This window comes from Phymastichus coffea, unplaced genomic scaffold, assembly GCF_024137745.1.
Source record: "Phymastichus coffea isolate CEN01 unplaced genomic scaffold, Cenicafe_Pcof_1.1 PCOF00015, whole genome shotgun sequence".
Taxonomy (NCBI): domain Eukaryota; kingdom Metazoa; phylum Arthropoda; class Insecta; order Hymenoptera; family Eulophidae; genus Phymastichus; species Phymastichus coffea.
The window spans coordinates 795,015-808,517 of record NW_026706826.1 but is presented as its reverse complement, the minus strand read 5'-3'; the positions used below and the strand labels follow the sequence as shown (position 1 = coordinate 808,517).

The following is a 13,503-nucleotide window of genomic DNA, read 5'->3' as shown; positions in this document are numbered from 1 at the left end:
CTGTGGCGGAACTTCGAGCACTTGTGGCATGAATACATGTGAAGGAAGTCAAACACTTTACAGTTTTGGTATCCAATGAATATTCTATTTTTATTATTTTTAATATATTTGTATAAACTAAATGTTACCTCAATTAATACTCTACTTATCTTTAATGTATCACTTCATAAAATATGTAAAACATTTCATTTATCCTCAAAGTTTCTAAATTTTCTTTGATTAATGTCTGTTCCAATATCTTTTTCATTTGTTGTGAAAGCTTTATAGATTTCCGTAATATTAACTATTGGTTTTCAAATTTGTTCTTTCCCAATTTTAATATTATTTGATTTTCAGTCTATTTTCAATAATAATTCATTTAGCAATTGATTTTTGTTTTATTACATAGTCCTTTTAATAAATTGTTTTCAATTTTAAGAACATGCAGTTCTTCGAAATTTTCATATGTTGTCGTTTCCATGATTTGACCATTTTCTGTTTGTTTTTCGTGTATGATTTCATTTAATATTTTCTGTTTTATCTGCTCTCTATTTACAAGTTTGAGTTGAACTATCAGTTGTTTTGCTTTTTTGTTCAAATTACCATATGGTAGATTTGAGATAAGCGCTAGGTTAGGATGGTCTTGCCAGATCACGAATGAATTATTAATGAATTTGATAGGACTTCCTGCGTTGTATTTGGACATTAATTCACTAGTATGATAGAAATTTTCACACACTAAGCAAAACACTACATCAACTTTTGTGGACAGATGAAATTTATAATATTTGTGTACAGAAGAGTCGGGCGGCTCCGAACCACACGACGACGTGATGACGAAATTTTGAAATAAGAAAATTATAGTGTATATATATGAGAATGTGTGTATGTGTGTGTATGTGTAATTATAGTATAATTACTTTAGAAAAGCACAATGAATTATATATTAACATATTTTATAAGAAATCGTATTAGATGTTCTATTTTTTTGAGAAAATATGTTAATTGCAATTGTTATTCTTGTAATTTAGACTGAAACTGCACTGATGTATGATGCCGTTTATTTGTTTGCTCGAGCTCTTCATGTTTTGGATGCTTCACAACAAATAGAAATCAAACAGCTTTCATGCGAGTCATCGGATACTTGGGATCATGGATATTCACTTATTAATTACATGAAGAATGTAAGCCATATTTATAACTTTATATGATACTTGATATTTATAATATTCGTTCAATAATTTATTCAGTCACAATTAGCATGTGAAAGTTACATGTTGATTGATTATTGATATATTGAAGCAAGGTTGTCGGATCACCTATGTGCTCTGCCACCATTCTTTAAAAAAAGGGATAAGACAGGCGCTTTCGCTCTTAATCATCAAAAGGGGAAAGAGGAAGAAGGATAGATCAATAAATGATTTCGCGCGCAAACTTTCGAAATTTAACGCAAACTTATTAATACATAAATCACAAACAAAACTAACTCGCAAGACTTACTATAAATACAAAAAATTATAACACAGTAACTCGCATGACTTATTGCTAACAAATAATACCTAGAACACATAGACTTTATTGCTATTATCGACAGCGAACAAGTCATGGATCCGCCTTGACAATCCGCATTTTAGAAGAGTCGCTGCGCAAAGAATCCCGGTAGCCGGTGAGTAAACGTCTGGCTATCGAGTATTAGCGTACTTAGCGTAATTGGTGAAACCCTTGAGAGAGAGAGAGAGATAGAGAGAGAGAGTGAGAGAGAGAGAGAGTGAGAGAGAGAGAGAGAAAATAAGGAAGAGAGAGAGATAACTTGACCTTTGTGTCCCTGGCCTGGCTTGCCTGGTGATACAGATCTCGCTGTTGGGCCGAAGCACGAAGGGATGTCATCGTTCTTGTGGTGACTGGGCGTCTTTGCTGAGTCAATATACGTGGCGTCTGTATCTTCTTCAAGCTATTGTTTCCGGCGAAGGGCTTATCTCTACACAAGCTGGTAGACCCTATTGCATCGAACCTCTCAATGCTGCTACTTTCTCATGTCAAGTAGTCCATGAAAGAACTACTTAATAACTGCCGGCCGCGGCCTATTCGCGGTTATAACATTCTCTCTCTCTCATCCCCTATTGACCTACATATTTTAGGCAGCATGCGACGCAACGCTAATCAGTTGTGTGTCGTAAGCCCGCCTATACGTACATAATAGGCGCGTGTTCTGTCTCTCTCACTTTCTTTTATTCGCTTCCTACTTCGCTACGTCTTCGAGATACTCTTCTACGGGCCTACTCGACTTCATCCAGTGATCATCGGTGGCTGAAACAAAGGCCAGTAGATAAGCGTATTTTTTCTATGCACCCAACGCTGACCATTGTGTCTTGCCGAGAGTAGAGGAAATTGAGGAACAGCAGACGTAGGGCAAGCAAACTGTTACCCCCGTCACAATAGAACAATTTACGTAAATGAAAGTATGCGGAATTTTAAGAAATAGTGAAAGCAAAACGTTGTATTTTACGTATAGGTCTCGATTTTAACTCAATCAATATACTATTCCTAAATTTATTAATTTTGTATTTTAGAATACAATTTTCAAGTCCATCTCTATGAATTCTATAGATTAATTGATTGCAGTCTAAAAATAGCAGAACAATCACCTAATAAATTTAAAAATTGGCCCTTATAGTTATAATTAAAATAAAAATTTCTTTGCATGATTGTATTTAGTGAAAAATAGATTTCAAATAATTTGTAATACTACTGTGGGCAAAAAGTAAGGTGAATTTGTTTGTAAAATGAAAAATCTTTATTTATTCTTCTACATCAATGTCATCCCCTTCGAAGTAATCCCCTCCCGATAAAATACACTTATGCCAACGTTTTTTCCAATCCTCGAAACATGCCAAATAGTCCCTTTCCGGTATAGCCATCAGCGCCTTCTTCGATTCAGCTCTTATCTCCTCAATCGACTCGAAACGCGTTCCCCGGAGTGGTCTCTTGAGTTTTGGGAATAGCCAGAAGTCACACGGAGCCAAATCAGGCGAATATGGTGGTTGCGGAACGATATGCGTCGAATTTTTGGCGAAATGGTCACGAAGAACGAGTGCAGTGTGAGATGGTGCATTATCGTGATGCAAAAACCAAGAGTTGTTGGCCCATAATTCTGGTCTTTTTAGACGAATTGCTTCACGCAAACGACGCATAACGCTCAAATAATATTCCTTATTAACAGTTTGGCCGGGTGGAAGGAATTCATAGTGCACCACACCACGAAAATCGAACGGGGTAGATTAACTGATGCAACTTGGGTTTAATTGAGAACAATCTCCCACGATGTAGAGCTAACCGCCGCTCCGTTAATCACATATGTATACGTGTATTCGCCTTTACGTTTGATACTTTCGCTACAGTGTCTCCTTTCCAACAGAGCTTACTTTTAGGTGTATGGAGACTAATGTTCCTTTTCAATATTCCCTAGATGAAATCGATTTAAAATAATAACTGGTGACGAATCCGTTAAACTAAAAGGAAGCGAAATAGCGGAATGCGGCTAATAAAATCAAGACGTTTATAAATGATAAAAACTTCGTTGGGCCGAAAGACTTGCCCACGCGTATAGGATTTACAATTATACGAGGAGAGAGAGGGGGGGGGGGGAATTCGAAATTCTGCTGCGAAATCTAACACTCGGCGCGAAAGCGAAAAGAGTAACGTACGCTCACAAATAAACGCGCGGAATTATTAACGTCGCACGATAATTTATCTGGTGCACCTACCGGTTACGGTGATCAGTCGTAACCGTTAATCAACAAAATACTAGAACTCTTGGAGAACTTGCTGCTCTGCATAATGCTGCTGTTTCGCTGCTGTTGTGATTTGCTGCTGCTTTTTTTTGTCTCCTTGCTATCACTCACGCACGTACAAAAATCAATAAACTTTTGGATCGGCAAACGGCAAAAACACAATAGAAAATTTTTGCGGTTTTCCGAACAACAGCTGAGGCTTAACTGAAAATTGAACTCTCGCGCGTCCCCTCCCTCTCTTAGTCGTTCGCTCTAGCATCGCGAGTGCTACCGAATCGTGAACATACCGATTGATTGAATAGACTACCGTTGCAGTGCCCTCCAAGTCCTGACTATCCGGACAGGATGAATACCCGCGATTCGCCATCATCAAGGATCTGAAATAAAAGAGAAGAAAGGAACTAAATGACCAAAATCTCTTCCTCTTTCTAGAGCTGCTTTATTTATGGCTCTTCAGGGCCTACATTATTTTTTGACTACACCTGACGCTTAATGTTTCGGGTAGAGCTAGTGTATAGCCTTCTTCGGGCACCGTTGGGATTTTGTCAGCCAGAGCTCCCCGCAGAAGTAGCAACCCCTCAGTTCCGATCGGGACTGACCAGCCTCCCGATCTTGTTCGGTTCGCTCTTCAGATCAAGGGAACTGCTGGACGCTGATTCTCTGGGAGGCGGTGATCGTCACGCCTCCCACCGTGGCGGTCGCACGTCCTTCTTGCAACCTGACCACGATCGTGGTGTCGGGAGTCACGCGCTCGTCCACGTGGACCATGAGCATCGGCCCAGTACCAGTAACTCTCGGGGCTCTCTTAACTTGAGCCGTCGCCGGGAGCGCTGCGCGGGACTCCTGTCCATTATCCACGCGTAGCAGGGCCTCTCTTTATGCCCTTTAGCGCTGGACCACCTCTGCCCACGTCCCGAGCAGCTCTTCTGCTCCCAGGTGGTTCTAAAAACGCTTCAGATGCTCATTCACCTGAGACTGGAGTTCTATGACGAACCGCCAGGCGCTCTCCACCTCGTTGAAACCCAAGCTTATATGCCTGAAATTGAGGAGGGGAGTCTGCTGCTCGAAGATACGGGGGTGGTTGCAGACCCAGTGCTAAGCCCCATACGTCTTGCTGAGTCTGGGCACTGGTTCATACTGTCCGACGTCTGGGGTACGCCGAATTTAAGGGTCTGCTTTACCTGGTCCATAGTGAACATGGAACGCTCGAAATAATCCTTGGCCTCCGTATTGGACGAAGCATCCCGGAAAGCCTTCTTCGGGGCGACCCATGTCGCGTCCCGAAGAACGTCCGCCACTGATCTTTGGTGGCGCTCTCTTCGAGTGGCCTCCTCCAACTGGACCCTGACGAAGCTGCGCAGATCTTCTACCAGCTTCGTTGTGTCAGTGCCCAGCTGCAGATCTAAAAGCATCTGGGTGACCATCTCGAAGGTCTCCTCATTTTCGACGATTCTCCAGTCCATCTGCAACAGTCAAAAGAAATAATGGGATGAAACTCCCTGCATGAAGAAAAATCTACGATACACCACATCCTACCGGGTTATGCGTTCTCTCGCTTATCCTTGCGTGAACGCCCTGTTTCTCGTCGGTCCGTCCCTTTCCGTCGCTTGTTCGGGATAATCGGCCCAACCGTCCGTTGTACGACGGACCCGGTCTTTCAAGATCTACCTCTCCCTCCAGATTCCTTTATGGAAGAGTTGTTGTTTCCTGTCTGACCAGTGATCGTGTCTGGGACCTTCCGGAGTCGACCTCGACCTTTAAATCCGACGCCTCGGTGGGATTGTTACTTACAGCTATGGGGGCTGCTATTTCGATCCGTTCGCTCGATAAATCCTCGCCTGGATGTTGTCATGCTCTTGTAGAATCGCTTGCTTCCTCCGGTCTTTCTTCCCGCGGCTCACGAGGTTCGCTGTTGATCGCTTTTCGCCCGACCATAGTAAGGTTCAAAGTCCTTTGCATGGAAGAGCTTGAGCAGGATGTCTAACTGATTACTCAGGCTGTATATGTTGGAACCACATATCTCCACAATCACATATGGACCGGCGTATTTCGGCGCCAATTTGGCTGATATGTCTTGGGTAGCAGAGGAGAGTATCATGTTTCTCTTTCATACCCAATCTTCGACTTTAAACTCGGGTTGCCATCTTTTCCGGTCGTAATAATCCGCCTGACGTGGCGCTTCCTCCTTTTACTTGGAGTTGGCACGCTTCCATAGATTAGGGAGCTTCTCCATATGTTCAGCCCAATCTACTACAACTTGGTCCTCCGAACCCTCAAGGGCCTTCTGATCCTGGGATCTTCGGAACGTCAAAGGAGGTACCGGCTGATGCCCAAAGATGAGCATCGCAGAATTATATTCGGTGGCGCTATGAGTTGCCGAGTTTAATGCGAAGTTGAATTCTGACAGGTGATCATCCCAGCTCTTATGATCACGGCTCGCATACAACGTGATCATGGTTTTAAGCGTCATGTTTACTTACTCTGTAGGATTTGCTTGAGGATGGTACACGGGAGTCAAGGCGTGCTGGATACCGTTTGTCTGGAGGTATGAATCGACTTCCTGATTCTTAAACTCAGTCCCGTTATCCGATAAGAATACCTCTGATGTGCCAAACCTAGTGACAATCCGATCATGTAATTCCTTTACGTATCGCAACGCACTCCACCAAGCGAGTAAAAAGGTCTATAAAGACGAAAACATACTCAAAACTTCTAAAGCTTTTTGTGAAAGGTCCAGTAATATCACCGGCCACCACCTGCCAGGATCGTGACACTTGTCTACGACCCATCAGCCCGCAAGGTGCCCTTTGTTCCACTTTGTATTGCTGACATACCTGGTAACTCTTCACGTACTCCCTGACCTGATCATACATCTTAGGCCAGTAGTACAAGCGTCTAGCCCTGAAGAATGTACGCTCTCGTCCTTGATGCCCTGCCGTCGGAGCATCATGGACCTTCTGGAGCACTTGGAGCTTTTGTCTCTAGGTACCGCATACTTCCACGCTTTCTCGTTATCGATGGATCATTCACCATCCTCATCTGGCTGATAGTCATACAGCCTCCCCCCAACTACTTTCCATATAGTGTGTGAGTGTGGGTCTTGGCATACCTGCAAATACCAGGCATCAGTGGTCTACGGCCGACTATTTATGGCATTCACTTCAATCCCCTCCTCCTTATAGGTCCTAGACAATGCGTCCGGCACCACATTGAGATCTCTCCTTCGATATTCAATAACGAAGACATTGCCTTGCAATGCTAGTGCCGAACGCGCTAGTCTTCCCGTGGGATTTCTCACACTGTGGAGCCATTTCAGGCAATTATGATAAGTGGTGACCTTAAAGTAATGCCCTTCAATGTACGGCCGGAACTACCCAATGGTCCATACCACTGCCATGCACTCTCTCTCGGAGACTGCGTAATTTCTCTCAGTGCTATTGAGTGATCGGGTTTATACGTAAGGACCGCTCCGATCCCACTGTTACTGGCATCAATTTGTAGTACAAACTGACAGCAAGGATCGGGTGGCTGCAGTATTGGGGCGTAAGTCATCGCCTCCCGCAACCTCGCGAAAGCTCGCTCTTGCTCCTCCTCCCAAGAAAAACGTATATTCTTCTTCGTCAGGCGGCTTATAGGTTCAGCGATCATGGCAAAGTCAGGTATAAAACGTCTATACCAGGACGTCATGCCCATGAATCGCTTTACCTGTCTCACTGTCCGTGGTGTTGCGGCGGTTGCAATCAGAACGCTCTCAGGAAGTTCGATTACGATCCGCTTAGCAAAAACATAGATGATGCGTATAGTGCACCACATGGCCAGCCGCGAGGCTGGCCAGGTTACGTTGTGCAAAAATCTTTTTGTTAAAGCGGCGGATTATTATTGTCTTCCTTAACAGAGAATTGAAATCATAAACTTCTCTTTCTGTACATGCATATGCAAATGCTGATGTACAAAATTCGTCACAAATTGCCTTCGACAAGCAGTAAATGCAAGTCGACCCGAAGTGAATACAATGTGAACTGAAAAAATACTTGCAGTCACAAGTGCGGATGTGTGTACCTTCACGTGGTGGGGCTGAAAACACTATCTCCGTAAGGAGATAGGAGGCAAAACACAACGCTCTCCTATGAGAACGCAGGCCATATGGTCAACATAATAATTTGAACGCTAATTTCGAACGTTAATTAAACGCCTAATTTAAGCCTAAATTTCGGATATTGATTCGAATGAGTGGCATGACTGCCACGAATACTGAAAACTGCCTGGGGAGTCGCCTTGTCGGCTAGGCGAGACTCTCGACCCGAGCAGAGATCAATATTAGCGAGTCATAAAAGCCTTTCCATAGAAAGCGAAATCCGAAATTGAGGCGAAAATCGGGAAACAACTTTTCGAATAACGGATAACCACCAACGTGAGCGGGGATGACCGAAACGCAATGGGAAGACGTGCCCTGGTACGTCGAAGCGAGGGACCTGTGAGTCGTGGGAACAATCCCTTAATACAGGTACGTAGGGTGGAATGTTTTTGAAAGAGTCCAGGAGGAGAGACTTAGCTGGTTGATCGTCTTAGGAATTTCCTCTGACTGTCCTAGCTACGTCTTTCTTCTGACATCCCAATTTGGGTTGGCTTCTGCCGGGTAATGGTATCTGGTCAAGCAAATCTCGTAAGATTTGTATGCCGCGTGCTTCCGACGCGGTAGACGTTGGGACAACTAGAGTTCCGTCGCGCCCAAACCGAGGGTCAAGCCTTTAGTTCCGCTCTCCTTGAGCGTGAACCTTGAAAAGATCGGTACTACTTTCGAGGAGGTTGCCGTCTTAGACTAACAAGGCTCCGACTCCCTGTGAGCGTCAGGGATGTCGTAGCAAACTTGACTTCCGGATCTCCAAAGTATATTTGAAAGCGAAGGAGTGAAAGACAGTGGGCTATACCAACCTTCATCGCCCAGGGAGAGGGGTGGTAATGTTTGATTACACTGTGCCTCCCTCAAAACGGAAAAGTGTGAACAACGTATACACTAACTGTCCGTGGTGTTGGATACTCCAGTATCAGTCGTATCTTCTCGGGGTCTGGTCTTACTCCGTCCTGGTTCACGAGAACTCCCAAATACCTTTCTTCCGTCTTACAGAAGTGGTTTTTGGCTTTGTTGATGGTTAGGCCCGCACCTAGAATTCTCTTCAATACCATTTCCAGGTGCAGCTTATGCTCTTCAAATGACGACGAAACTACAATTACGAGTACGTCGTCGAGGTAGGCAAAAGCGAACGGATCCAAATCCGGGCCTATCACCTTATCCATCAACCTGTAGAAGGTCGCTCCCGCGTATGACAGTCCGAAGGACATCCTCTTGAATTGAAAATTCCCAACCCTGGTACTGTAAACGCCGATATCAGAAGCGATTCTTCCTTAACGGGAATCTGATGGTACGCGCTACTCAAGTCCAGCGTGGATATGGCATCCCTTATCCGTCTTAGAATGTCGTTGATATATTGTAAAGGATAGGCATCTGGCTTCGTTATTGCGTTTAGCTTTTGGTGATTCATGCAAAACCTTTACTTTCCATCAGCCTTCTTTATCATCACCACTGCTTCTCAGAGGCTTTTTCCCTTCCGCTGCTACTATGACGATAGGTTTGTTCCTACTTGTGGACTCTTTAGGCGGGGAAATTTTTTGTGTGAAGTGGTCCGAACCTTTCAGGTCTTCGGGTTGCTCGATGCTCTTAATAATCGAGTATTCTCCCTCCTCCTCAACTTGTATATGGCCACCTGGTCCTTCCAGGATGTCCACCCCCCTACTCTATCAAGGGCTGGCATCGGGCTCAATCGCCATCTGCTCCATTGTACTTCTAGGTCCCGGGCCATCTTGCTGCTCTCCTATTACCTGTTTGGATCCTTGGGTCGTCGACAACTTGCTCTTTCCCGTCAACGACCCGCGGAGAGAGGTCGAATTTACTGGAGGTGCGAAGATGACTTCTTCTCTTCGGTCTCCATGCCGTTTCCCTTGTTGCAATACGGTCATAACTTACGGCTGAATCCCAGTTTGCCACAAGCGGAACACTGAAGAGGCTTCGTAAAATCGATCTTACGCTTCTGTCCTTCTCACCGCTCGCCAGGAGACCTGGGAGAAGGTGAGTTCCTCCTTCTCCCACGCCATCGGCTTTTGCGCTGCTCTGGAGGACTATCCTCCCTTTTTGTGGCCATTTTACGCACAAGTCTCTCTATGTCCTGCCATTTTCTTATCCGAATTGGAGGTTTGCGCAGCCGATACCGTTGTTTGCTCGGTAGGCCTACTGACAGGGTTCTCCACTCTCTGTCCGTGCTGAAGATGTCTCTCCATCTTAACACGCCCCTTCCCTTCGCTTACTGCTGCAGCGGTTTGGGCTTAATTATCAGCTGTTCTTTTACTCGGCTGGTATGCATGTTAAAGGAAGATCATCGAGTTTAGCTCCGTGAATACGCATGAACGTCGACTGTAAGACAAAGTGTTATATACTTCGGTCTCTCTCCTATTAAATTCGCGTATTGACGTTAACTTACTACGACGCAGCTGTATCTGGATATTTAGAAGGAGGTTCGCATGCAGCAGATCTAATAACCTTTCCAAGGGCATTGGCGGTTCCAACCGATTGACTAGAGCTACTGGATTGGACACGTACGTAGTCTCTCACCAACTCATCTTCGCCCTGGAACCGGTTCTGCACTTTCTGCAACAGCCTTCATTACCGTTGCGTACTAGTACCGAACCATTCTCGAGCGTCGGCGACGAATTCGGCGTAACTAAGCCAATGGTGCTTGTTATTATCGTACCAGGTCCTCGTATTATCTTCGAGGATCTCTGATACTGAACAAAGCACCTCGTCGTCGGTTAGTCTTGCACCCACGCGCAGGTCTTTTAACCTTGGCAGAAACATGTCCACGCTCCGTGCCCTACTGCCCGCAAACCTCAATTTCTATCCGCAAATAATTATCCCAACATCTCGAGTTGTGGAGAGCCCTGAGGGTATGTGTGGAACGAATCTGCTTCGACTTCTTTGTCGTACTGGTGCGGATCTCCCGTAATCCTCCTGATCCTCTTCGCCTCCTCTTCTTTGGAGGGCTTCCGGTGTGGGGGACGTTCGTACTCCTAGGGACGGGTCTTGGTGGAGCCGGTGGACTTCCTCGGAATTTATGAGTCGTAGTGGCAAGTGTATGTGTCCTGAAAGTCCAGATTGCGTCTAAGGCGCGGTTGAATCGAGTCACGCTAGGACGTATGGACTGCATCAGCCATTTCATGCATGCCGTCCTTCAACTCTTGTGTTCTCCAGCACATGTCCTGCTCCTTCCGCTCCGCACACACCTGTATACCCTGGAGAGTTTAAAGGGTCTCTATGATTCAGTCGACCAGCTTGCGGTTGCGGTCGACTGTCCCTGCTTCAAGTACTCTATTTCCCGCAAGGTTTCACCCAAGGATAGTTCTTCTTAAAGCTCCTTCCGGGTCCAGGACTCCTGCGACCTCAGATCTGGGTTGCTCCGTCTCCTTTCCCTCTCCTCCTGCTCTTGGGTTTGGAGGATTCTTTGCTCGTCGTCCTCTTCTTCCTGGCGGCTAGCTAAACTTCTGAGTCTTCGTCCTGGTAGGTGAATGTCCTTGACAAATTTGCCAAGGTTATTTCCTCCCTATTCATGAGTATCAGTAGATGGTCGCTGTACTCTTCTTGACTGTGGTTTTCCAACTCATCGCAGATTATATAGAGCCACGTTTGGCGGATGCGCTTCCCGCGTCCCGCCACCTACTTACTAAGCGTGGTCTCTTCAAAATCTGCGACGCTGTACTCACCCAGCAACCATCTACCTAGCCTAGCCGACTGCTGGATGACGCTACCGTCTCTGCTCTAACTCCGCCAGGTAGCGTTCGCACAGTACAAAGGTCAGCCTTAATGCCCACGACTTGTTTTGGGCTGACAACAGACCCATCTTACCTCCGCACGGATGTAAGATGCGATTGAGGTTTGACATATCGGCCTACTCGAACGTTACCGCTTCCTAACACCCAAGGTATGAGCGGGGTATTACACTAATTAGTGTTACTACCATTACTGCCTTCTTTTCAAGGCGCAAGTTTACGAGATTATGAGCGCGTGCAGTCCCCGCAAACTATCTAATAATAAGATAATATCCTACCTATAGGTTGGAGCCCGCTATTTGCTTGCTCCTCCGGGTTAATATTCTCTGGGCTGCACATTTGGTTCGCGCTTTCTGTACTTATCGCCGTTCAGGTGTTTCCAGCCCCCCTTTATCCACTAAACTGTGGGTCAAACGGGCTAGCACCTATTAATTAACAACGATTTGGGATCGCTTCGACCTATTGATTATTATCGCTTTCGGCCCTTACTTACAATAAATCTTACAATTTATAAATATGTCGAAGCGAATCCCTTTTCTCCCTGCAAAATGCGCACCGCTCAAAATCACGGGTTGACACCCGCTCAAACTTTCCTAAACGCTCGCGCAATCGTCTCTCTCTCCCGTGCGTTGATTACCTTCGTTGCACAATCCTATAAGCTGATAACGGGTCTTAATACCGGTTGGGCACCATGTAACGGGATGATTTAACTGATGCAACTTAGATTTAATTAAGAACAATCTCCCACGATGCAGAACTAACCGCCGCTTCGTTAATCACATATGAGTATACGTGTATTCACCTTTACGTTTGATACTTTCGCTACAGTGTCTCCTTTCCAACAGAGTTGAACTCACCTTGAGTCACCTGACTCGTGACACTTGTTTACTTTTAGGTGTACAGAGACTAATCTTCCTTGCCAATATTCCCTATATGAAATCGGTTAAAAAAAATAACTGGTAACAGATCCGTTAAACTAACGGGAAGCGAAATAACGTAATGCGGTGAAGAAAGTCAAGACGTTTATAAATGATAAAAAATAGTCTTCGTTGGGCCAAAAGACTTGCGCACGCGTATACAATTTAGAATTCGAAATTCTGCCGCGAAATTTAACGCTCGGCGCGAATGTGAAAAGGGTAACGGTCGCTTACAAATAAACGCGTGGAATTATTAACGTCACTTGATAATTAATGTGGTGCACCTACTCTGCGGTACGGTTACGGTGATCAGTCGTAACCATTATTCAGCAAAATTACTGGAGCTCCTAGAGAATTTGCTGCGCTGCCTCGATCGCATAGATCGGTTGCTGCTCTGCACAATGCTGCTGTCTCGCTACTGCTGTTGCAATTGCATGATAATGATCATATTATTCTACGCTCTGGACTCAAAGTTATGTGATATTATTGGCTTCTTAATATGACCTTTGATTTGAAGAAACTTGATGCACGGTTGGGTGGAAATATCCAATCTCTTCGTATGGATTTTGTCAATGTGAACTCTATCAGGCCATGCATTGAAGAACCCTATCTATTTCTGGCCGACAATCCCTTCCGCCACATTTTTACGATTTTTAGGCCGTGGCTCGAATTTGTGGTCGATGACAGTCTTATTTGGATTCAGGGTTTCTCAGTGCTGAAGAGTGATTGGAACATCATTGGTGGTGCAGTTCTTGTGTACGAACGTAGTAAATACAAGGCTTAAAAACTAGTTGTATCAGCAAAAACGGAGCCTGGAAAACCAAGTATCCCTCAATACCTTTGTTGTTTCATCGAGTGAGGTGGCTCGCATCCAATACTAATTGCTATTATTTACAGACTATCCAAAGTAACCATTTAAAATTACGCCGATCTTTTCAGTG

General features: G+C 45.0%; 1 protein-coding gene across 1 annotated transcript in view; it reads left to right on the top strand.

The window, feature by feature from the left end:
- Positions 1-13,503, top strand: part of LOC131675042 (glutamate receptor ionotropic, kainate 2-like) — a 2,022,482-nt gene that overhangs the window by 1,263,931 nt on the left and 745,048 nt on the right. The window contains exon 10 of the mRNA XM_058953868.1: positions 1,011-1,163. Coding sequence (XP_058809851.1) covers positions 1,011-1,163 — 153 coding nt within the window. The remainder of the gene's footprint in view (positions 1-1,010; positions 1,164-13,503) is intronic.